Raw genomic sequence first — 26,765 nt, 5'->3', positions numbered from 1 at the left:
TGATTTGTGTCTAGGGATGGGCTGTGCTGGAAGATTTGTATTGATTTATACCAGTGGCAGTTAGGCCAAATAATTCACCATCAATACAGTCTTCCTCATACAACCAATGTAACTGATGCATGCAAATTAGCCTCAGAGTAAGGATGGTGCTTAGTTGATTTACCTATGATATCACAATGGTTTAGGACTCTTGAAATGGCATAGATAGATACATGCCTTGCTGTAGCTGTACATCATGCACATTAGACAATATAATCCCAACTATGCATACAAAAATATGGGGTCTAAATTAGCTGTAAACACTCAATAAAGAGATCTTGGGGTCATCGTGGATAGTTCTCAGAAAATATCTGCTCAGTGTGCAGCAGCAGTCATAAAAGCTCACAGAATGTTAGGAACCATTAAGAAAGGATAGAGAATAAGACAGAAAAGAGAATAATGCCACTGTATAAATCCATGGTATGCCAACACCCTGAATACTACATGCAGTTCTGGTCACCCCATCTCAAAAAAGATATATTAGAATTGGAAAAAGTACAGAGAAGGGCAACAATGAGTAGGACTATGGCACAGTTTCCATTTGAGGAGAGGTTAAAAAGGCGGACTATTCATCTTAGAAAAAAGCTAAAAGGGGATATGATAAGAAGTCTATAAATCATGAATGGTGTGGAGAAAGTGACGAAGGAAGTGTTATTTACTCCTTCACATAACACAAGAATCAGGGGTCACCACCATCATATACAGGGTTTACAGTTTGGTTCAATGGCTCTCAGCACCCCCACTATAAAAATTGTTCTAGCACCCCGAGGGGTCCCCCAAGAAAATGAATAGAGAGCAGGTTTAAAACAAACATAAGGAAGTACTTTTTCACACAACACACAGTCAACTGGTGGAACTCATTACCAGGGAAGTTGTGAAGGCCAAAAATATAACTGGGTTCAAAACAGAATTAGATAAATTCCTGGAGAATAGGTCCATCAACGGCTATTAGCCAAGATGGTCAGGGATGCAACCCCTTGCTCTGGGTGTCCCTAAATTTCTGACTGTCAGAAGCTGGGACTGGATGATGGGAAGGATCATTTGAGTAAGTGCCCTGTTCTGTTCATTTGCTCTGAAGTATCTGGCACAAGCCAGTGTTCATTGACCAAATACTGGGCTAGATGGACCATTGGTGTGACCCAGCATGGCCATTCTTCTGTTCTTGTAGATCATTTTCATTGAAGATGGATTTAGCTCATGAATGCAATCCTGTATAATGTGATGTGCTTTCGCCTTAATTTGATAGGAAATTGATTGTTGCATTGAATTGTAAGCAATGACAAGATGTATGTATGTAGATTTACTTAATTAATTTACTTAATGTTTAAATATTACTGTAGGAAGTTTAGATTAATTCAGAGTATTTCTCTGCAGATACTTTAATATCAATATAGTAGTATTTTATAGGGAATTATTTATTCACACTTATTATTTATTTACAATTTAACTGAGAGGTTGCACTTAAGAGAATAACCACAGGAGGAGCTGTTATTCCATTTATGACATTCTGGGGCATGCCTACATTTTTACAGAAATCCCTCTCTTTAGCAGGGGTCTCCAAACTTTTTGAGTCGCACACCCCCAGGGCCAGCTCTGGGGAAGCAAAAAAAAAAAAAAAAAGAAGAAGAGCTGTCGCCGAAGACGGAGCGGGGAGAGCTGAGCTGCCGCCGGCATGCTGCCAAAGACGGAGCGGGGAGAGCTGAGCTGCCGCCGGCGTGCTACCGAAGATGGAGCGGGGAGAGCTGAGCTGCCGCCAAAGAATCAAAAGTCCAGGAGCGCGGCTGCCACCATGCCGGTGGTGCTCCTTTGGTGGCGCTCCTCCTGCCGCGCACCCCCACGGATGGGTCTTGCGCACCCCCTGCGGTGCATGCACCCCACTTTGGAGACCACTGCTCTATAGGACTGATTGGCAGTGGGGACAGAGCAATCTGCACACAACAAAAACACTAACCCAGGAACCTATCCTTGCAACAAAGCCCGTTGCTAACTGTGTCCACGTATCTCTTCAGGGGACACCATCATAGGGCCTAATCACATCAGCCACACAATCAGAGGCTCGTTCACCTGCACATCTACCAATGTGATATATGCCGTCATGTGCCAGCAATGCCCCTCTGCCATGTACATTGGTCAAACCGGACAGACTCTACGTAAAAGAATAGATGGACACAAATCAGACGTCAAGAATTATAACATTCGAAAACCAGTCGGAGAACACTTCAGTCTCTCTGGTCACTAGATTACAGACCTAAAAGTCACAACATTACAACAAAAAAACTTCAAAAACAGACTCTGAGAGACTGCTGAATTGGAATTAATTTGCATACTGGACACCATTAAATTAGGCTTGAATAAAGAGTGGGAGTGAACGGGTCATTACGCAAAGTAAAACTATTTCCCCACGTTTATTTTCCCCCCTACTGTTCCTCACACGTTCTTGTCAATTGCTGAAAATGACCCACCTTGATTATGGGGGGGAGGGATAGCTCAGTGGTTTGAGCATTGGCCTGCTAAACCCAGGGTTGTGAGCTAAATCCCTGAGAGGGCCATTTGGGATCTGGGGCAAAAATTGGGGATTGGTCCTGCTTTGAGCAGGGAGTTGGACTAGATGACCTCCTGAGGTCCCTTCCAACCCTGATGGTCTATGATCACTACAAAAGGTTTTTTTCTCTCCTGCTGGTAATAGCTCACCTTACTGATCACTCAGTTTGTATGGTTTCAGAGTAACAGCCATGTTAGTCTGTATTCGCAAAAAGAAAAGGAGTACTTGTGGCACCTTAGAGACTAACCAATTTATTTGAGCATGAGCTTTCGTGAGCTACAGCTCACTTCATCGGATGCATACCGTGGAAACTGCAGCAGACTTTATATACACACAGAGAATATGAAACAATACCTCCTCCCACCCCACTGTCCTGCTGGTAATAGCTTATCTAAAGTGAGCATCAGGTTGGGCCATTTCCAGCACAAATCCAGGTTTTCTCACCCTCCACCCCCCCACACAAATTCATTCTCCTGCTGGTGATAGCCCATCCAAAGTGACAACTCTTTACACAATGTGCATGATAATCAAGTTGGGCCATTTCCTGCACAAATCCAGGTTCTCTCACCCCCTCACCCCCCTCCCAAAAACCACACACACAAACTCACTATCCTGCTGGTAATAGCTCATCCAAAGTGACCACTCTCCCTACAATGTGCATGATAATCAAGGTGGGCCATTTCCAGCACAAATCCAGGTTTTCTCACACACACACCCCCACCCCCATACACACACAAACTCACTCTCCTGCTGGTAATAGCTCATCCAAACTGACCACTCTCCAAGTTTAAATCCAAGTTAAACCAGAACATCGGGGGGGGGGGGGGGGAGGAAAAAACAAGGGGAAATAGGCTACCTTGCATAATGACTTAGCCACTCCCAGTCTCTATTTAAGCCTAAATTAATAGTATCCAATTTGCAAATGAATTCCAATTCAGCAGTTTCTCGCTGGAGTCTGGATTTGAAGTTTTTTTGTTTTAAGATAGCGACCTTCATGTCTGTGATTGCGTGACCAGAGAGATTGAAGTGTTCTCCGACTGGTTTATGAATGTTATAATTCTTGACATCTGATTTGTGTCCATTTATTCTTTTACGTAGAGACTGTCCAGTTTGACCAATGTACATGGCAGAGGGGCATTGCTGGCACATGATGGCATATATCACATTGGTGGATGTACAGGTATACGAGCCTCTGATAGTGTGGCTGATGTTATTAGACCCTGTGATGGTGTCCCCTGAATAGATATGTGGGCACAATTGGCAACGGGCTTTGTTGCAAGGATAAGTTCCTTGTTAGTGGTTCTGTTGTGTGGTATGTGGTTGTTGGTGAGTATTTGCTTCAGGTTGCGGGGCTGTCTGTAGGCAAGGACTGGCCTATCTCCCAAGATTTGTGAGAGTGTTGGGTCATCCTTTAGGATAGGTTGTAGATCCTTAATAATGCGTTGGAGGGGTTTTAGTTGGGGGCTGAAGGTGATGGCTAGTGGCGTTCTGTTATTTTCTTTGTTAGGCCTGTCCTGTAGTAGGTAACTTCTGGGAACTCTTCTGGCTCTATCAATCTGTTTCTTTACTTCAGCAGGTGGGTATTGTAGTTGTAAGAAAGCTTGACAGAGATCTTGTAGGTGTTTGTCTCTGTCTGAGGGGTTGGAGCAAATGCGGTTGTATCGCAAACTATTAATTTAGGCTTAAATAGAGACTGGGAGTGGCTAAGTCATTATGCAAGGTAGCCTATTTCCCCTTGTTTTTTCCTACCCCCCCCCCCATGTTTTGGTTTAACTTGGATTTAAACTTGGAGAGTGGTCAGTTTGGATGAGCTATTACCAGCAGGAGAGTGAGTCTGTGTGTGTATGGGGGTGGGGGTGAGAACCTGGATTTGTGCTGGAAATGGCCCACCTTGATTATCATGCACATTGTAGGGAGAGTGGTCACTTTGGATGAGCTATTACCAGCAGGATAGTGAGTTTGTGTGTGTGGTTTTTGGGAGGCGGGTGAGGGGGGTGAGAGAACCTGGATTTGTGCTGGAAATGGCCCACCTTGATTATCATGCACATTGTAGGGAGAGTGGTCACTTTGGATGAGCTATTACCAGCAGGATAGTGAGTTTGTGTGTGTGATTTTTGGGAGGCGGATGAGGGGGTGAGAGAACCTGGATTTGTGCAGGAAATGGCCCAACTTGATTATCATGCACATTGTGTAAAGAGTTGTCACTTTGGATGGGCTATCACCAGCAGGAGAGTGAATTTGTGTGGGGGGGTGGAGGGTGAGAAAACCTGGATTTGTGCTGGAAATGGCCCAACCTGATGCTCACTTTAGATAAGCTATTACCAGCAGGACAGTGGGGTGGGAGGAGGTATTGTTTCATATTCTCTGTGTGTATATAAAGTCTGCTGCAGTTTCCACGGTATGCATCGATGAAGTGAGCTGTAGCTCACAAAAGCTCATGCTCAAATAAATTGGTTAGTCTCTAAGGTGCCACAAGTACTCCTTTTCTTTTTGCGAATACAGACTAACATGGCTGTTACTCTGAAACCTGTTAGTAAGAAATGACACAAACTAACACGCTGGCAGAGCGCCTGGCATTGCAAGGCTGCCCAAGAGCTGGGGATGCCCAAGGAGCACCGGCTGCTGCAGGCTCCGCCCACGGCCGCCCCCGCCCGGGCGCTGCTGAGGACCGTGGGCTGGCCGGGCGTAGGACCAGGAGGGCGGGAGGGGAGGTCGAGCGGACCGACCGCGGCGGGGGCAGGGATGAGAAAAGGGGCGGAGCCGAGGCCGGCAGGGGGCGTGGGCACTAAGCAGGCGGAGGGAGAGGGACCAGGAGAGCTGGTTGCGTAGGCGAAGGGGGCGTGGCGAGGAGGGAAGGGGCTTTGCGCGGGGAGAGGGCGGGGCTAGGCTCAGGGCGGGGCGCAGTTGGGGACGAAGGCGGGACCAAAGGGCGAAGTCAGGAACGGGGGTGGGGGCCTTTCTCCTAAAGGGGGCGGTGCTCGGCTCGGCTCGGTTCCCGGCCGGACTCTAACGGTCGGACTAAAGTCCCGGCTGCGGCGCGTCTGTTTCCGTTTGTGGTCTCGTGACTTCCGGTGGGGCTCTAGCAGGGCGGGTCAGTGATGCGCGGGGCTCGAGGGGGGAGGGGACAGCGCGGGGTGGGCGGGACGAGGGGCCTGGAGCGGCGGCGGCGAGATGGAGAAGCTGCGCCGGGTGCTGAGCGGGCACGAGGACGAGGAGCAGGGGCTGACGGCGCAGGTACCTCGCAGGGCTTCCCGCCGGGTGCCTGAGCGCTGCCCCGGGGCCGGAAGGGGCTTGTGGCCCCGGGCGATCATTGGTTTCTCCGATGTAGCGGTGACACCTGTTGGTATTGATGTCCCTTGTTTCGACCTGGGGGCGGGCGGCGGCGGTTAGGAATCAGCCCCCTCCCGGTGCCTTCTCTGGTGAGCGGCCTGTGGAACTCACTGCCACAGGACAGCGCCCAGAAGCCGGGCGGGCTGGCTGGCTAATGGGTCACCAGCTCCTGTGACACGAGAGCTGACCTGACCATCGGACAGGGCTCATCCCGGCCGGTATCCCATGGCTCAGAACCGGAGCAAGAAACCCCACAGCCAATATGGGAGCCTGCCCAATGGGATTAAAAAACCAGTGGGAGAACACTTCAGTCTCTCTGGTCACTTGATTACAGACCTAAAAGTTGCGATTCTTCAACAAAAAAACTTCAAAAACAGACTCCAATGAGAGACTGCTGAATTGGAATTAATTTGCATACTGGGCACCATTACATTAGGCTTGAATAAAGACTGGGAATGGATGTGTCATTATACAAAGTAAAACTATTTCCCCATGTTTATTCTCCTTCCTCCTCCCAGTCACACATTCTTGTCAACTGCTGGAAATGGCCCACCTTCATTATGACTACAAAAGGTTTTGGGAGTTTTTTTCTCTCCTGCTAATAGCTCACCTTACCTGATCACTCTTGTTATGGTGTGTATGGTAACACCCATTGTTTCATGTTTCCTGTGTATATAAAATCTCCCCACTGTATTTTCCACTGAATGCATCCGATGAAGTGAGCTGTAGCTCACGAAAGCTTATGCTCAAATAAATGTGTTAGTCTTTAAGGTGCCACAAGTACTCCTTTTCTTTTTGTGGATACAGACTAACACGGCTGCTACTCTGAAACCTGTCACTTTTATTAGTTTGTATCCTGAAGCATGAGGGTTTAGCGTCCTCTAAGGGCTAGTCTGGAAAGGGAAACAGACCGGGCTTGCTGTTTTGGAATAGGTCCCTGGGTGTATCCTTCTCTGGAGTAAAAATCACTTTATTCTGGACTAATTAGTGTATGCCCCATAATAGCTGTTCCAGGCGATTTCCTTATGTGGACAAGTCCTTGGGTTTTTAATCCTACTGAAAAAATTTTTGGATCTTCTAGTTACCCATATAAATGTCTAATTCTTGTTTGACTTCTGCAAAGCTGTGAAACTTTAACAATATGTTAGGTAAATCAAGATATGTTTATTCATTTTAAACTTGTCTTTCAAGCTGCCTGTGTGTGTGTTTCCTTCATTGTACAGCCAAGTGAGGGTAAAGAGGAGCACCCAATTTATGTTCTCTGTAACATTCGTTACATTATGCATGTCTCTTATTTTTTCTCTTACTCATTTTCTTTGTAAACTAGTCTCATTCTTTTAATTCTCTTTGTACAACAGTCTCCCTTTAAATAATTGTCATCGTCAATCTGAATCCCTTTTGTTTTTGCTGTTTCTCTGCTGGGTGTGTTACCTGAGCTACAGCACGTTATTTGAGTTGAAGGCATTCCACAAATTTATATTTTTGTAATTCTAACTTCAGTATTTTGTGTGCTGTTTATTTTGTCAGTTGTCCCAGCATACTGAGCAGAGGTTTTCATGGTACTGGTCACAATGATGCCCTGGTTTCTTTCCTGTTAATCTAGTAGTCAGCTAATTTAGAACTCAGCAATGTGTATGAGTAGTTGAGATTATTCCTATCAATCAACATTCAGTGCTGTCTAACACAATGTAATGCAATCTGTTATTCTATTGCCCATTCACCTATCTTTGTTAGATCACTCTGAAGTTTCTCACATAGGGTTAAAAAAAATTATATCCCTTATGATTCTGTGTTGAAACTAAGCACAAATTTCTGGGGGCTAGTCAGAAACTTGTCCTGGGGAGAGATTATTCTGTAATTGTCCACTATAGGGTTGTGCCTTCCTGGGAAGCATTTGGTATTTGCCACTGTCTGAGGTGGGATAGGTTTCAGAGTAACAGCCGTGTTAGTCTGTATTCGCAAAAAGAAAAGGAGTACTTGTGGCACCTTAGAGACTAACCAATTTATTTGAGCATGAGCTTTCGTGACCTACAGCTCACTTCATCGGATGCATGCCGTGGAAACTGCAGCAGACTTTATTTATACACAGAGAATATGAAAAAATACCTCCTCCCACCCCACTGTCCTGCTGGTAATAGCTTATCTAAAGTGATCATCAGGTGGGCCATTTCCAGCACAAATCCAGGTTTTGTCACCCTCCACCCCCCCACACAAATTCACTCTCCTGCTGGTGATAGCCCATCCAAAGTGACAACTCTTTACACAATGTGCATGATAATCAAGTTGGGCCATTTCCTGCACAAATCCAGGTTCTCTCACCCCCTCACCCCCCTCCCAAAAACCACACACACAAACTCACTATCCTGCTGGTAATAGCTCATCAAAAGTGACCATTCTCCCTACAATGTGCATAATTAAGGTGGGTCATTTCCAGCACAAATCCAGGTTTTCTCACATCCCCCCCACCCCCATACACACACAGACTCACTCTCCTGCTGGTAATAGCTCATCTAAACTGAGCACTCTCCAAGTTTAAATCAGGTGTTATCAGGAAGATCACCGATGGATTGAAGTTTCCTTAGGAAGTCAGTGGTGTCTCGAAGGTAGCTGGGAATGCTGGTAGCGTAGGGCCTGAGGAGGGAGTCTACATAGCCAGACAATCCTGCTGTCAGCATTTGCTCAAGAAACTTCCTGAAAAAGCACAAGATCAAATCCGCACAGACACCCCCCTGGAACCCCGACCTGGGATATTCTATCTACTACCCAAGATCCATAAACCTGGAAATCCTGGGCGCCCCATCATCTCAGGCATTGGCACCCTGACAGCAGGATTGTCTGGCTATGTAGACTCCCTCCTCAGGCCCTACGCTACCAGCACTCCCAGCTACCTTCGAGACACCACTGACTTCCTAAGGAAACTTCAATCCATCGGTGATCTTCCTGATAACACCATCCTGGCCACTATGGATGTAGAAGCCCTCTACACCAACATTCCACACAAAGATGGACTACAAGCCGTCAGGAACACTATCCCCGATAATGTCACGGCTAACCTGGTGGCTGAACTTTGTGACTTTGTGCTTACCCATAACTATTTCACATTTGGGGACAATGTATACCTTCAGATCAGCGGCACTGCTATGGGTACCCGCATGGCCCCACAGTATGCCAACATTTTTATGGCTGATTTAGAACAACACTTCCTCAGCTCTCGTCCCCTAAAGCCCCTACTCTACTTGCGCTATATTGATGACATCTTCATCATCTGGACCCATGGAAAAGAAGCCCTTGAGGAATTCCACCATGATTTCAACAATTTCCATCCCACCACCAACCTCAGCCTGGTCCAGTCCACACAAGAGATCCACTTCCTGGACACTACAGTGCTAATAAACAATGGTCATATAGACACCACCCTATACCGGAAACCTACTGACCGCTATTCCTACCTGCATGCCTCTAGCTTTCACCCTGACCACACCACATGATCCATTGTCTACAGCCAAGCTCTGCGATACAACCGCATTTGCTCCAACCCCTCAGACAGAGACAAACACCTACAAGATCTCTGTCAAGCTTTCTTACAACTACAATACCCACCTGCTGAAGTAAAGAAACAGATTGATAGAGCCAGAAGAGTTCCCAGAAGTTACCTACTACAGGACAGGCCTAACAAAGAAAATAACAGAACACCACTAGCCGTCACCTTCAGCCCCCAACTAAAACCCCTCCAACGCATTATTAAGGATCTACAACCTACCCTAAAGGATGACCCAACACTCTCACAAATCTTGGGAGACAGGCCAGTCCTTGCCTACAGACAGCCCCGCAACCTGAAGCAAATACTCACCAACAACCACATACCACACAACAGAACCACTAACCCAGGAACTTATCCTTGCAACAAAGCCCGTTGCCAATTGTGCCCACATATCTATTCAGGGGACACCATCACAGGGCCTAATAACATCAGCCACACTATCAGAGGCTCGTATACCTGCACATCCACCAATGTGATATATACCATCATGTGCCAGCAATGCCCCTCTGCCATGTACATTGGTCAAACTGGACAGTCTCTACGTAAAAGAATAAATGGACACAAATCAGATGTCAAGAATTATAACATTCATAAACCAGTCGGAGAACACTTCAATCTCTCTGGTCACGCAATCACAGACATGAAGGTCGCTATCTTAAAACAAAAAAACTTCAAATCCAGACTCCAGCGAGAAACTGCTGAATTGGAATTCATTTGCAAATTGGATACTATTAATTTAGGCTTAAATAGAGACTGGGAGTGGCTAAGTCATTATGCAAGGTAGCCTATTTCCTCTTGTTTTTTCCTACCCCCCCCCCCCAAATGTTCTGGTTTAACTTGGATTTAAACTTGGAGAGTGGTCAGTTTGGATGAGCTATTACCAGCAGGAGAGTGAGTTTGTGTGTGTATGGGGGTGGGGTGTGTGTGTGTGAGAAAACCTGGATTTGTGCTGGAAATGGCCCACCTTGATTATCATGCACATTGTAGGGAGAGTGGTCACTTTGGATGAGCTATTACCAGCAGGAGAGTGAGTTTGTGTGTGTGGTTTTTGGGAGGGGGGTGAGGGGGTGAGAGAACCTGGATTTGTGCAGGAAATGGCCCAACTTGATTATCATGCACATTGTGTAAAGAGTTGTCACTTTGGATGGGCTATCACCAGCAGGAGAATGAATTTGTGTGGGGGGGTGGAGGGTGACAAAACCTGGATTTGTGCTGGAAATGGCCCACCTGATGATCACTTTAGATAAGCTATTACCAGCAGGACAGTGGGGTGGGAGGAGGTATTTTTTCATATTCTCTGTGTATAAATAAAGTCTGCTGCAGTTTCCACGGCATGCATCCGATGAAGTGAGCTGTAGCTCACGAAAACTCATGCTCAAATAAATTGGTTAGTCTCTAAGGTGCCACAAGTACTCCTTTTCTTTTTGAGGTGGGATACTGGACTGCATGAACCATTGGTGTGATATGGTGTTTTTGTTTGCTTTTTAAAAACAAAAACCTTAAATTCAGGGGGGGAGAAAGCATATCCACTTGAGACTGTAAGTATAGGAGACTTCCTAAGTCTGCCATCCTGTGGCAACTTTTATGTGGGTTGGAAATATTTGAATAGATACTCGCATAATTCTGCCCTACTGGACAATGTAGCATTCATTATGGGGGGTGATCATAAGATGAGTGTCTGAGCATTTAATTAATTACATCATAATTGATGACGTATCTCTCCACAGAGTCAATCCGGGAGCTAGAAATGCATCACTTCTAAATATCTGACACTAAATTACAGTATAAGTGACTTGACTGTATTTTATTAGTGTAGTTTATAATATCACTTTCTTACATTTGTAATAAAGCTTTAAACCTGCCTTGCAAAATTCTACTTGCCCAGTTTCCTGAGATAAATAATATTTTTTGGGGGGGGAGAGATTTAAATGTAACATGGTCGAAGTAGGTAAGGAGGTTCTGTACCTGGACTAGTAGGATTTCTTGATTCTCTTAGGGCTTGTCTACACTAGCACTTTACAGCGCTGCAACTTTCTGCTTCGAGGTGTGAAAAAAACACACACCCCCCCCCGAGAGCAGCAAGTTTCAGTGCTGTAAAGCACCAGTATAGACAGTGCACTAGTGCTGGTAGCTCCGCCCCCAGTGCTGGTAGCTCCGCCCCTCGTGGAGGTGGTTTAATGTTGCCAGTGTAGACTAGCCCTCAGTCCCCTAGTGCCACCCCTCCCACACGCCTGCATCTGGCTGGTACAGCCATCAGCGAGTATATATTGGAATAGTCTTATCTGAAAAGATGCTGTTTATGTCTACACTTTGAAATTGCATTTCTGCCAATTATATCAAGACAGGAGCATTGATGTTTTGGCCATGGATGGTTATATGGTGCTCGTACTTGGAATATTGCACCTTGTAGTGTATGTGCATTTGAATGTGTTGCCATACCAAACCTTAGGTCTTGTTTGCACTGGCCTTTTTCTTAATTTCTGTTACACTACCACTGGTTCAGCTCTACTGGTGGGAGCATTAGCATAGATAGGTTGCAGACACTTTTATCACCCTATTTTCTAGGCCAATTGAGCAGGTTAGGTGAGCTGGTGTAAACAGTGGTGATCTGTTACCACCACCAGCGGTTTGCACCAATGTGGCCTCCTTTGAGAACTGGGATTCTTTTAAGCAGGCCCGCAATGAACTATTGCTAGTGTAGATACTGTTCACTTTTTGCTTCAGAAAGCAGACATCTGCAAAGTTATTCTCATCTTGGCATCATGCTGTATACTTGTATACTTTGTCCATGCTACACTTTAACCAGCTGAAGCTAAATTCTGTTCAGACATAACTTTGGTGACTCCTATATCAGGTATCGAATAGCTTTTAAAATTGTAGTATGGATTCACATGATGTTAAAAAACCATAAGTTGTTGCATCCCTTGATAATATAGAAAGGGCCTTAGACTCACAGGCATATTTAGAAAGCCTTCCTTTAAAAACAATAAAATAAGATGTGTTTTTTCTAGGCGATACAGTCTGTGTAGTAGATTCAAACCTATTCTCATGTTCTAGGCTATGCCTTCTCTCAGAACATTGGAGGCCAATGTGGAAGTAAAAATCTAACCAGTAAAGCAAAAACACCAAACATTCAGATTTTTGGGTTCCATTTACCAAAGTGTTAAGCATCACAACAACTGACATTGACTGACTATGCTTAAAAAGTTTCCCTCTTTTATATCTCACTACAAAAAGGCATTAAATGATAGCATGCCTATTATTTTTCTCCCATATCCCTATATTTCAAACAGTAAGAGACATGCATTAATGTAAATGAAATGTATTGTACTAGATAAGCTTTTTGAGGTAGCATACGACTGACAAATATTTAGCTGAAAACATCTGGTCTCTCTTAAGGATAGCTGGTATTTATGCAATAGATATCATATGGCTTGTTAATTTTATGTATGTCTCATTTGTCCTATTAGCCCTACTTGCCAAATTGAGAGTTATTTCCAATTGAATAATAAATCTGAAGTTTTATGGTAACTGTCTGCAAAAACTAAGCAGATGAAATTGAGAGAATTCTCTTTATCAAACAAAAAATCAACCTAGGCTTTCTAAACTCTTGAAATACTAAATTACACTGTCCTGCTGCAATATTTTAGAGGTACCTGGGATGCATTTATTTAGTACTAACTGCTTGATTTTCAAAATAAAATGAAGAATGTGTAGAAAAATAAATTGCAAGTCAGTGCTATCCTAAATGCAGCAGTATGTCAGTACACCATTCAGAATACTTGTATCAAAACGAAAGTAAAACTAGCACAAAGTATTGGGGGAGGGTAGAGGGGGAAGAGAGAATAAGTTGAAATAGTTCTTTATATTTGTCTTTATCAAGAGAGGAAACTGAATATATAGGGAGGCTTTTAAAAAATTCTGGAGTGTATTTAAAAGTTTATTCGTATGATCTTTAAGCAATATTTTATGGTTTATCCAGTTTTATGATCAAGCTAACATTAACTACCAGTAACAAAAACTCCATGAGTTTCCAGTACCCTTTGCTTTTTCCTTATTGAATATAGTATTTGGCGTCCTTTATTCTGCATTTTAATACTTTTTTTAATGGTGAAAAGTAAATGAGACTTCTAAAAATTTTCATTCTTACTCTAATATGGTGTTAAAACCACAGGTGAGGAAACTTATTGAAGAAAGATTAGCATGCTTCTTTATAAGACTTACAACAATGTTACCTGTGACTGTAACAGTGGTGTAAAAAATCCATTTTAAGAGTGAGAAAGGAATATAAAATGCTCTGTGTATGCTACATGGCTGAGTTAATGTTGCAGCAGAGACCTTACACTTTGAATTTCATGACTCTCTAATGTGTACATTTGATATTAAAGTTGCATTCTCTCTTTAAGGTAGAGAAGTTTTGGGGCTACTGTATTCTGGCTCCTTTTCTGACAGTGTGTTTACTGTGTTTTCAAAAACAGCTGGAATGCCTTTCTTCAGGTTTCCAAAATTAAATCAATCAGCTGTGTGCTGAAACTTACAATTTGGGCTAAAGCTTCCCAAACATAGCTGCAAACTGTCAGCTTTCACCGAAAACATGTTTTACTGAATGGAAATACTGAAATAATGGCAGATGTTTCTACCAAATCTTATGAAAAATCCTTTTAAAGCTAGATCTTGCAGAGTGCTGAGCACTTTCTGGGAGCTGAGGTTGCTCAATGTTTTGCAGGAATCGGGACTTTTGTGTGTATATTTTTATCTTTGCTATTCAGAAATGAAGTGAGCTGTAGCTCACGAAAGCTTATGCTCAAATAAATTTATTGGTCTCTAAGGTGCCACAAGTACTCCTTTTCTTTTTGCGAATACAGACTAACAGGGCTGCTACTCTGAAACCAGAAAATATTTAGTGATTTTTAGCTAACTACCAGTATTTTCCTTTAAATGTTCTTTCTAGAGCCACCAGAAAATGTATATACCCATTCAGATATCTCATGTAGTTCCTTTACTCTGTTACTAACCTCTGCGTATCCATTAATTTTGGAACCTGTTTGAAATACATTTAATTTGGACTTAAATTTACTTCGCCCTTCTGAGAGGTGGGGTGAAAAATAAGTAGATGGGACATTGCCACAAAAATGTCTGGAGACGTGGTTCAGGGCACTGAGAGGACACACCCTTTAAAAAATAACTTAAATTTTTTTGCCATGTTTACAATAGCCTGATCTTGTCCTAATGTTTTTAATTAGTGCAGAAACTAGCATGGTTATTCTTGTTTTTAATTTACATAGTGACTTCTGTAATGACTTGTTTTGGTTGTTGATATTAACAAGGATGTTAGCAGAGCTCTAGGAATAGTTCAGCTGCTTCTGCTGACCTGGTAGCGTGGTATGCAACACTTACTGGTTCTGCACAATTAAACAAATCCTCAAACAATGCCTATTTTCGTATGAACTCTTAAATTGTAACTATCCATTTAGAACTGGAAGATTTTTCTCAAATATAAACTCCATATTCTGAAGGCTGAAACATTGAGAATCCCTTCCTAGTCGTCCCTCCACTGCTGAGATTCCCAGCCCTAAAACATCAGACCAGTTTTGTCAAGGAAATAAATAAATGCAGGTTTAGAGGATACTAACTTCTCTTTTTATGAAAGACACAGCACAGTCAGTAAAATTTTAAATTAAAACTTCCTCTTAAACTAAACTTAAACTTCCTGAAGAAAATGGGAACTAATGTAGTTAAAACTAAGGTGACAAAAGAAGTCATGAAATTAATCCAATCTTTGAAGAATTGAGTTAGGGGAACAATGTAACTAATTTTAAATAACTAATTTTATTGCTAAGTATAAATATTCAATTTCATCTAATGTGAAATGCATAAGATATCTCACTGTCACAAATAGGTATAGTGTCTTAAATAATGTTTTTGCTTTTTGTACTGGAATTAAACAGGTCAGGTTTAAATAACTGCCAAACAACTCGCTTTGCTGAATAATCCCTACTCTAAAGAGGGAAAATGGTTCAAAAAGGAATAATCTGCTCACTTCCTGGCTGACTCAATTTAGTAAAGGTAGATGTGCTACTTTACCTTTCCCAGCACCTCCCAATGTACATACAATCTGGGATATTTATTACTGACATACGTAGACGTTTATTAAAGTTAGTTTGTTCTAATGAACTTCTCAGATCAGGATGTGGCTTCCTGGCAACAGGTAGGCTGATGATCCGTATCCTGTAATAATAATCATGTTGCCTGAATGTTTTGATTACCTGAAGCTGTAAAAAGTACATTACCTAGTGGGGATTGGGATGTTCCCAGAGGCCACTTTATTTGGGCAGTTCTTGATCAGAGCAGTGTTGTGTACTAAATGTAACATGTAATGAAGAAAGTACATGCATTTGGTTGGGACAGCATGTTCCATCAAAGACTTAACTAAGTTATCATTAAAAGTGATTAAGTGGAAGAGTTTTGGTTTTTTTTTAAAAAAACCCCACTATTTAAATATTACAACCCCGAATTTGCTCACATTACCCTATGTGTTTTGCCTTGATGACTCTTTTAAAAACCGATTACATACATTTATACTTAGTGTAGAATCTTTTAAATTTAAGGCATCTACATAATGCTGAAGTGCAAAAGAAACTGTTCTAACTGTAGGGCTGCTAAGTCTCCTGCACAATAAATTGTGGGGATTGCAAATAGGAGGAGAATAGTACTTCTATGTGGTTCTGGTCACCACAGTCTAGGAAGGCTTTTATTACGGATGTTGTTAAATGCTAAATGGCATTTAAATATTAAGACTCTTCAGAAACATTCCCTCTTTTGGATCCATATGCTTTTATTTTTTCCTTCCCTTTTCATTCTTCAGGGTTACTTATGGCTGTGAACAGTGTAGTTATAGTGCTGTTGGTCCCAGAATGTTCGGGAGACAAGGTGAGTAAGGTAATAGCTTTTATTGGACCAACTTCTGTTGGTGAGAGGGACAATCTTTTGACCCACAAAGCTTGTCTCTCTGTCCAGCAGAAGTTGGTCCAATAAAAGCTATTACCTCCCCACCTTGTCTGTCTTATGGCTGTGAAAGCAGTTTAATTAAAAGCCCTTATTTTTTTTTCACTGAGTTTTTGAAAAATATTCTTTGGGCTGACATTTTTCATGCTTGCTCTGAACACTTACATTTTTTTTTAAAGCTTTGAAGGAATCTGTTTAACACTAACCCATATACCACTAATCAGATGTTTACAAGAGTTTTCTTTGCATTTGTATAGAGTTAATCTAAAAAGTCTTTTTTTTTTTTTTAAAACTTCAAATCAGGGGCTGAATTCTGATTGACAGCTGAAGCCTTTCATTCACTGGAAGAAATCACTTTTAGAAATAAGGAAGTTTTATAGAAGTGACTGAAAGGAGCATGCTGCACCACAGATGGTATGGGGCTGACTGCTAGATGTTTAACGCTGCCCTGGAGCATACGGCTGTAGAGGGAAATGTGTTAGTATAGGGTACCATGCTGCCAACATGCTTTGAGGAAAATGTATATGCATGAATCATAAGTATCAAGCCCTAAATCTTGAGAGTCTTTCCACACAAAAATACATAGTTCTAAGATCTCAATTACTAATTACTTAATTTGAGATGTTGAATTAAGTTTTAATTCAACAAATCTCCGCTGTAGCGTTCTTCCTACGCTTCTGAATATTCTTGCTATTAGTGAAAGCTTTGTTAACGTGTGAAATGCACAGCTTTGTATAAATTGCAATGATCTAGTCAAAAGGTATACTTCACTGAAAGATATGTGGAAGCAGCAAGACAAGGCAAATGGAATCGGACAGTTCAATTTAGTAACATAAGAACTGATATACTAGGTCAGTGGCTCATCAAATCATAGAACCATAGGACTGAAAGGGACCTTGAGAGGTCATCTACTCCAGTCCCCTGCACTCATGGCAGGGCTAAGTATTATCTAGCCCATCCCTGACAAGTGTTTCTCATTTGCTCTTAAAACTGTCCAATGATGGAGATTCACCAGCCTCCCTAGGCAATTTATTCCAGTGTTTAACCACCCTGACAGTTAGGAAGTTTTTCCTAATGTCCAACCTAAACCTCCCTTGCTGCAATTTAAGCCCATTGCTTCTTGTCCTATCCTCAGAGGTTGACGAGAACAATTTTTCTCCCTCCTCCTTGTAACAACCTTTTACGTACTTGAAAACTGTTATGTCCCCCCTCAGTCTTCTTTTTCCAGACTAAACAAACCCAATTGTTTCAATCTTTCCTCATAGGTTATGTTTTCTAAACCTTTAATTTTTGCCGCTCTTCTCTGGATTCTCTCCGATTTGTTCACGTACTTCCTGAAATGTGGTGCCCAGAACTGGACACAGGACTCCAGTTGAGGTCTAATCAGCACGGAGTAAAGCGGAAGAATTACTTCTCGCGTCTTGCTTACAAGAGTCCTGCTAGTACATCCCCGAAGGATGTTTGCTGCTTTTTGCAACAGCGTTACGCTGACTCATATTTAGCTTGTGGTCCACTATGACCCCCAGATCCCTTTCTGCAGTACTCCTTCCTAAGCAGTCATTTCCCATGTTGTATGTTTGCAACTGATTGTTTCTTCCTAAGTGGAGTACTTTGCATTTGTCCTTATTGAATTTTATCCTATTTACTTCAGACCATTTCTCCAGTTTGTCCAGATCATTTTGAATTTTAATTCTGTTCTCTAAAGCACTTGCAACCCCTCCCAGCTTGGTATTGTCCACAAACTTCGTAAGTGTACTGTCATTATTTAAATTGTTGATGAAGATATTGAACAGAACTGGACCCAGAACTGATCCCTGCAGGACCCCACTCATGTCCTTCCAGCATGACTGTGAGCCACTGATAACTACTCTCTGGGAACGGTTTTCCAACCAGTTTTGGACTCCTCTTATAGTAGCTCCATCTAGGTTGCATTTCCCTAGTTTATGAGAAGGTCACGCAAGACCGTATCAAAAGCTTTACTAAAGTCAAGATATACCAGGTCTACCACTTCCCCCCCATCCAAAGCCTTGTTACCCCTCAAAGAAAGCTATCAGGTTGGTTTGACATGAAGAAGAAAGTGCAAGAAATCCTATAGTAGACAATTTTGGAATAAGTTGCCCATAAGAGAAGCTTCCCCAACTCTTCTCAGTGAATGACTCACTTATGACAGAACCGTGATTTGCTTGTTCCTTTTTCATCGTGGCATTTTGGGCCCCTGGGAAGCGAAGTGGTAAAGGGCAGTATAGATAAAGATGATTAGGAGGATGTATGCTGAACAAATTTCTTTCCTCCTTGTGCTACAGTTCTGATAATCTCTTTCCAGACATGGAATATGCACTGCTAACCTTACCTGGTCCTCTACTAAGCAAAGGCTATTAATAATGCAAATATTGTAGTGTCTGGCATGATGCTATAATCAGGAGTCCAGGATGAAATCCTCAATTTTGCTTTTGTGTTAAATCGCAATCATTATAGTCACAAATTGTACCCATAATAGTGTCTTATTTTGATGTTCCTGTGTCTGTCATATCCACCTGTTTGACATGAAGGACAAATTAGATTGTAAATATTTTGACAGGGACTACTCCTCTTTTGTGTTCAGTACCTAGCATGAGGAAGATCCTAAGGCCAGCAAGCAGGGAGCCTAACCTCTGCACAACTTCTGAGCTGTGCTGCTGGAGAAGGTGTGAAGTTCTGTTTACAACACCCAGAACTGTAAGCCACTGTTAGCCCCCTGCCTCAGCAAGTGGGAGCTTTGCTGCTGTTAAGTTGTGTCAGAGAGTTGACCCAAAACTGTCTGCCATGCCAGCAAGCTCTTCAAGAATCTGCCAAACTAAACCGTAGTAACAATGAAACCCAGTGAACGCCAGTTACGGAGTTCCCCAGAGATGTCTCTGCAGTATCTAGTCCCTCTCACTGAGAGACACTCAAAAAATTAAGTTTGCTGCCTCCAGTGAGACAGTGTATATACCAGTGTGTTAAGTTAGTTGACGACACTTCACTTTAATACACAGCACTGAGATGGTTTTGTTAAAAAACAAGAATAAGTTTATTAACAAAGAACAGAGGTTTAAGTGGTACTAAGCAAGAGAAAAAGAAACAAATGTGATTACAAACAAAACAAGTAATGCTTTCTACTGACTAAAATTTAATTTTAGCCAGTTACAATCTTTGCCTTTGCAGTTTTCTTACTCACATCAGGTTACCAGCATCTTTAGCCCTCCAGACTGGGGGAATCTTATTTTCACAGGCTCAAAGTGTGCTGTCCATGAACTGATGGATTACTAAAATCTTTTTTGCTTTTGTCTGTCAGTTAGCTTGATTGCTTGGTTTACCTTTCATTGTCCTCTGCCTGTAATCAAGCCAGATGGACAGGTTAATCCACATTCCTTTGTCTGCCAAAGGTTGGGTTTGTGTACTGCCTCCTAGACATATTTTAAGAACATATTTCCAGTACACATGTATGTATGGGTTTTGCACAAGTTATATATCTCAGTGATTTTCTGGATTAATGTGTCACCAGTTTACATAGGATACCTTACATGACATTTTAGATACATATTATGACAACAGTGTTTTGGGGGTAGTGAGTGTCGGGCCTAATATGAGTTACAATCTGGTTGGCTCACTGCCAGTTGGCATTGAGGGCTTCCCAGGGACACAGAAGGTGACTGCCAGTGCAGTTCGTAAACCTACTAGAGCTGCTTGTCTCCTGGTGGCTAGAGAAGTCTGCAGTTTGCACACTTAGACTTGCCAGAAGGGTAAATTGTGCAGCCATTTGCTCAGCTGCATTATTCACTCTTCTCCATTGAGAAGATTCAAATAGTGCTCTAAGTGTATAAAGTGGTAGTTCGGAGGATTCTTATGTGGATATGCTAGGTGGGAAAGGAGAATAAAGGAAAAAGCTAATAAGAAATCTGGATTGCATGCTGTTGCAAACGTTGAAGTACTGGTAATTTGGTCCAGATTTATTTCATGCAGGGTAGGAGGTATAAAAAGTGGCCCGTAAATCAAACTCTTTTCTAACTTTTGACTCCTATTATTCTGCTCTGATCTGAACATGGCTGCGTATGCTGGGTCACTGGTTTTTGCCCAAGCTGCCCTCTGTATGCCGCTACTTATTGTCAACCCTAAATATCCAAAAATCATGAGTCAAGTCCTTAAAAATCACTAAATTGTCTTAAATCATGAGGCTTTATATTGGGAGTGGTGGAGAAGGTCTTTATTTGCCTTCTGGTTTTCAAGCCTTTAGGGTACTTTGTTCATGTTTTCAGGCTATTCTCTGAAGGGAGGGCTAAGAACTTTTTTGATTTAAAAATTAGTACTGAAATTCTCATGTAATCAGTTGCTCCAAGGAGATTAGGCTTAAAAAAAACACCAAATATTGTGAGACTTGAAATAAAATTGCAAGAGTTGGCAACACTGTGCCTGATAGGCTTGAAGAAACTGCCCTCTCCCACACCTTTCTTGTGGCAGACTGAAAATGGCTTTCCAAAAGAAGCTGTCTGGTATCTTTAATGTGGTGATAGCACTTGCCATACCAGCACTTCATTTCTGAGCTGCAATGGAAAGGATTTAACATGTTTATGTGCACTTGTGGTTATTTGCATGAATTAATGTATCTGAACATGTGATTCAAATATATATCTTCAGCTATTTGAATGAATGTGCAGAAAATGCTTCTCATATGATTTTGTTCAGGAATATAATCTCTACATATTCTTTCATTTTTTATCTAATTCCCTTTTGCCTACGTAAGGATAAACAGTTGTCTCTAATAAGGTAAGCAACATATTCTGTTATTTGCAAGGGTGGATCTTAATTGTTGAAAACAGGAGAAGAGAACTTCATCACTGCATTGAATCTGTAAGCAAATGTAAAACATTAAGTACCTGTATTCATCTGTTTTATTTTTAAATTGCATATTTTGACATTTTAATTAAATTAAAAAGACTTGGTATCTTTTTTGTGTTTATCAAATTCCCAGTATCTTTGAAAAGTCTGAGTGGTGTATGCACCACTGTTCATTTTTAGTGGGAAGATCTATTTTATGCTCCACATTCAGGTTGTAATCCAGCAAAGTACTTAAACTTGTGATTAACATTGGGTATGACCCAATTGATTTAATTGGCATTTCTTATGTGCTCAGTACTTTGCTGGATTCAGAACCTTAGAGGCCCAATCCAACTCCTGTTAAAATCAATTGGAGTCTCTCCATTGAGTTAGTAGGAATTGGATCAAGCACTTAGGCCCCAGTCCTACAAACACTTATGCATGTATTTTACATTATTACCATGAGTAGTACTATTAGACCTTCATTTCAATGGGATTGTTCATGGTGATACTTATATTTTGCATAAATATTTGTCAGAATATATACCTACTAAAGGCTTGTCTACTTGGAGGGTTAGCACATGGCATGCCACAGTATGATTCTACAGTGCACTAGCTAGCTGTGCACTAACTAGATGAGTGGACCCTGCTATTGTGCACTGAAAGTTCTGTAGTACTCTTAATAATACATCAAAGCATCCTGCAATGTCCAAATGTCTAGGTAGTGTGTAGCAAGCTAGTGCACTTTAGATTCATACTATAGCTTACCATGTACTACTATCTTTGTAGACAAACCCTAAGATATCAATATTGCCTTAAGTTCCCCTCTTCACATAAATTGACTTAATGACAAATAGTGGCTCTGCGGTGGTCTAGATGTTTACCATGGAAAAAAACTTCAGTTAAAAAAAGACACAATTTTTAAAATGTATATATTTTTTCAAGTCTGAGGTGAAATACCACTTTTATGTGTCTTCTCTGACTTAAGTGATGGAAATGTCTTAACTTTTTTCAGTAGTGTCTGCTTTGCTGAAACTCTTTCTAGGTGGTCATACCAGGTTAAATCAAATTATCTTGTTCATTCACACTGTCAGTTTTACACAATAAAGTCACTTTGCAGACAAGACCTGTTACTTTAAACAGTCCAGAACTGTTTAACTGAATAGATAACAGTGGACCTGATGGTGGGTAAAATTTTCAAAAGTGCTGAGGAGCTTAAATTTCATTGAAGGTCATTGGGACTTAGGCACATAAAGTACTTCTGAATGTTTATCTTTTTTAAATGGTCTGCTTTTTAACTGCAGTAGTATATAGGTAAATCCACCTCATGTTAAATCATTTGAAATCCTAGCTGTGATCAAATGATAGATTTACACTACAAATGTGGTTTAAATCTGTGTTATGCTTACCAAAAATAGTCACTGAAGAAAACTATCTCAATAACAGTTTTAATGGTTTGAGCACTTTCTACAATTGTTTGTCTTTTTTTTTTTTTTGCCAAAGAGACTTAATTATTGTTAGAATTTGGTTTAGCTTTTTGCCTAAAAAGAAAAGTCAAGCATTCACACTAACCTGACTATGCAAAAATTAACAGATAGGTTTTAAAAGAGATTCTTAAAGAAAATAAGTTCAATCAATAGTGGCATGAAGAGATAATATTCTGACTTCCCCATCCTTGAATCTAAACCTGTGTAAAGTAAACATGCTGTATTTTAAGGTAATAAAGATTCAAAAAGATGTGCAATTAAATTTACAGATTTACAATCTGCTGAACATTGTTCTTGAAGAATCTAGGCAGGAAATGGGTCATCCATGTAATACAGAATGTGAAATCGGTCAAGTCAAATCACTATAAAGTATCATAATGTCTGTTTGAAAGTATGTACAAAACTGAAAGTGTCATAAAATGAGAGGCAAAGCTTGAAGGTATGATTTAGCATATGCTAAATCAACTCCTTTATAGTCAACTTAAGTAAATTGGAGCTAGGATTTAGTTTGTAGACTATTTGACCATGGTGCAGTTGAGTATAAATTTAAACTCACTGACTGTGCTCAAGGCAAATTATCCTATGTTGTGCTTCTTGGTTGCCAAACTTGAAGCACTAATGGAAATGGAGATTACTGCTTGCGATGTGGCACTCCCTGATTAGTCAATGTATAGAACTCTCAGGTGCGTTTTTAGACCCTCCAGCTATAATGAACAAAATCAAGAAGAGCTAGACTTGCTGTTCCGCAACATGTGGTGCTTTGAAGTCATTCTTCCCATCACTAGAGTGAATTTGAGGTTCATCCCTAACCGGTCTCTTGATACATTTTATTTGCAAAGTCTGTAACCAAGACCACCTAAACTACGTATTGCATACAGTAGTGTGTTTAAAAACAATTCCCTTGTTTTAAAGGGATAGTTATAGGAAGGTATGCAGAAAATACCTGAAGTTATGCAGGTTAATAATTTCATTTGTTTTAATTTTGGGAGTGGTTTCTCAGCAAACGAACTGGACTGTGTCAAATTTTGTTATACTTCTTCAATTACTTAAATATCTTAATTTTCAGTTTGGCACACATTCCATTTTGCTGTTCTGTTTCTGTAGCAGCAAAATGTGACTGCCTTGTTTGTTTGATAACAAAAATGGTAGCTTTGTTAAAGGGATGTACAAAGCTGTATGTTTAGAATGTCCACTAGAAAACTTGTATAAGATCATTCATTCTTTCTCTTCCATATAGTATAAAGGAGGAAATTAGTTGACAGCTGCTAAACACATGTTGCTCACTAGAGTGAACTTGTGCAGAAAATGGTCTCAATAGTTTGGCATGACATGATTTAGTTGTAACAGTTTGGTGATGGGTAGGTCTGTTTATCTGTGTGGGCAACATTTATTTTTGAATGTCATGGTATGCATATAATTTTAAAGTGGAGTAAAATAACCTGTCTAATCAAATTGCTAATGACATCTTTAAATTGGAACAAATTAAACATGTGAGATTTCTTAGGCAAGCAAGGTAAAAAGTAAGTACTTGTTGCAGGTTGAGAAATCAAGATGAAGATACTTATTATTAAAGCTCATTAAATGCAAAAGAAGTATTTGAGTTTTAGGTGCTGTCCAAAATATACTGTTCTAATCTTCGACTTTCTTTTCCCCCAAGGTCCTTGATGCCTCAACGCTTAGTTTCGGTACTCGAGTGAAATGGTTTGCCATATGTTTTGCAACTGGCATTTTCTGTTCTGTTCTTGTAAGTGAATTTTTTTTCTACCTTTTATGAAGTTGCTATGGTAGAATCTTGCTAATCTTCATTCTCTGGGCCTGATCTTGTGGGGTGCTGAGCATCCTCTTCCTATTGTTTCAATTGGAATAAAGGGGATTCAATTCCTTGCTGGATCTGATACTTTATAATCCACACTTTTGGTAGTCTTCCCCTATTTACAGTAAATGGTCTAGTGACATCTCTTATTAAAAGGATTAAATATTGACAAAATTTCCTAGTACATGATGTAGTATTTTAAATTAAAACGAACTTAGAGTAACCAAAATAGTTGAGCAAAACTTTTTTTTGTCCACTTGCTAATTCACAAAGTTCAGTAACTTGCAATTGATCTCCCAGTTGTTGGTGTAATTAATGAAATTTTCCTAGATAATGTGTATTGTTGAAATGACTGAAAATAGTTTATACCACTAAATTTGAATTAAGCTATATCCCATGACCTAGGGAGGACAGGTGGTGGTGGGAGGAGGTAGTGGGAGGGGATGCTTTGAGAGACAGGCAAACTGGGGCAATAACTTTTGAAGCAAAAACCTGTGATATACCTCACAATTTTTTGTTCATCAAACATAACATTTTCAGAAGAAACAACGAGGAGTCCTTGTGGCACCTTAGAGACTAATAAATTTATCTGTGCACAAGCTTTTGTGGGCTAAAACCCACTTCATCAGATGCATGGAGTGAAAAATACAGTAAGGGGTGTGTGTGTGTGTATACACACAGCACATGAAAAGATGGAAGTTGCCTTACCAAGTTGGAGGTCAGTGTTAACGAGACCAATTCAGTTAAGGTGGAAGTGGCCTATTCTCAACAGTTGACAAGAAGGGGTGAATATCAGAGGGAAAATTACTTTTGTAGTGCTAACGAGGCCAATGCGATCAAACTGGACATTGCCCATTCCCAACAGTTGACAAGTGTGAATATCAGCAGAGGGAAAATTACTTTTTGTAGTGACTCATCCACTCCCAGTCTTTATTCAGGCCTAATTTGATGGTGTCCAGTTTGCAAATTAATTCCAGTTCTGCAGTTTCTCGTTGGAAGTCTGTTTTTGAAATTTTTTTTGTTGAAGAATTGCCACTTTTAATTGCCACATTCCACACAAAGATGGACTACAAGCCGTCAGGAACAGTATCCCCGATAATGTCATGGCAAACCTGGTGGCTGGACTTTGTCCTCACCCACAACTGTTTCAGATTTGGGGACAATGTACCTTTGAGGGGTGCAGGAGGGGGCTCAGGACAGGGGTTGGGGTGCAGGAGGGATTCAGAGGGCAGGCTCCAGGGTGGCAGCGGTGCGCAGCAGGGCTAAAGCCGGCTCCCTGCTTGCCCTGGCCCCGTGCTGCTCCTGGAAGCAGCCAGCACCACGTCCCTGGGGGAGGGCAGAGGGCTCTGCGCGGTGCTCTTGCCTGCAGGTACCTCCCCTGATGCTCCCATTGGCCGCAGTTCCCTGTTCCCGGCCAATGAGAGCTTCAGGGGTCAGTGCCTGCAGGCGAGGGCAGCGCACGGAGCCCTCTGCCGTCCACATCCCCGGGGGCGACAGGGACATGGTGCTGGCTGTTTCTGGGAGCGCCACGGGGCCCCAGGGGTGGCAGTCCTGCAAACCGGATCCAAAGCCTGACTGGCCTCATCTGGCCCACGGGCCGTAGTTTGCCCACCCCTGCTCTAAGGTGTCACATGGACTGCTCGTGTTTTTTTTTTGCTGATACAGACTAACACAGCTAACGCTCTGAACCCATTTTCAGAAGAGATGGCTAGTTCTGCTTGCCCAACTTAAGACACCTTTGTCTTGACTTCCAGTGGTGCAGAGCATCTGACTCCTGTTGACTTCACCTAGCATTGTTGCTCAGCATTTCTGAATTTAAGCCAAAGATATCTCAAGTTGGGCACCCAAAATCAGTGGTCATTTTTGAAAAATCAGCTGCACAGTTCCAAACTGTGTACCAAACAACCACATTTAGAACAGTAATTTTTGGGAGTATTTACACCTTTGTTTAAACCATCCATTTAATGTGTAAATCTCTCCACCCATTATGTGTAGAGTAGTAAAGTTCTTGTGAGTGTTGGTGCATAGTTGTGACATCACCCAAAAAGCACAACTGATCAGTTGAAATGTAGGTTGGAAGAACTGTTTGCAAAGCAGTGTGGTTTAAGTTACTATTTTTTGATGGAGTATAGATCCAATATTGATATAACATGACTTCCAACCACAAAGGATAGA

At 41.5% G+C, this 26,765-nt stretch overlaps 1 protein-coding gene across 1 annotated transcript in view; it reads left to right on the top strand.

Annotated features, from left to right (window-relative positions):
- The first annotated feature begins 5,708 nt into the window (after positions 1–5,708).
- Positions 5,709–26,765, top strand: part of SFT2D1 (SFT2 domain containing 1) — a 46,290-nt gene continuing 25,233 nt past the window's right edge. The window contains exons 1-2 of the mRNA XM_084622450.1: positions 5,709–5,815; positions 24,435–24,521. Of these exons, the coding sequence (XP_084478576.1) occupies positions 5,753–5,815; positions 24,435–24,521 (150 nt within the window). The 5' untranslated portion in view covers positions 5,709–5,752. The remainder of the gene's footprint in view (positions 5,816–24,434; positions 24,522–26,765) is intronic.

Source organism: Lepidochelys olivacea, assembly GCF_965140295.1.
Source record: "Lepidochelys olivacea isolate rLepOli2 genome assembly, chromosome: 3".
Classification (NCBI taxonomy): Eukaryota; Metazoa; Chordata; order Testudines; family Cheloniidae; genus Lepidochelys; species Lepidochelys olivacea.
The sequence above is the reverse complement of the archived record's forward strand: the minus strand, read 5'-3'. Positions and strand labels throughout refer to the sequence as shown.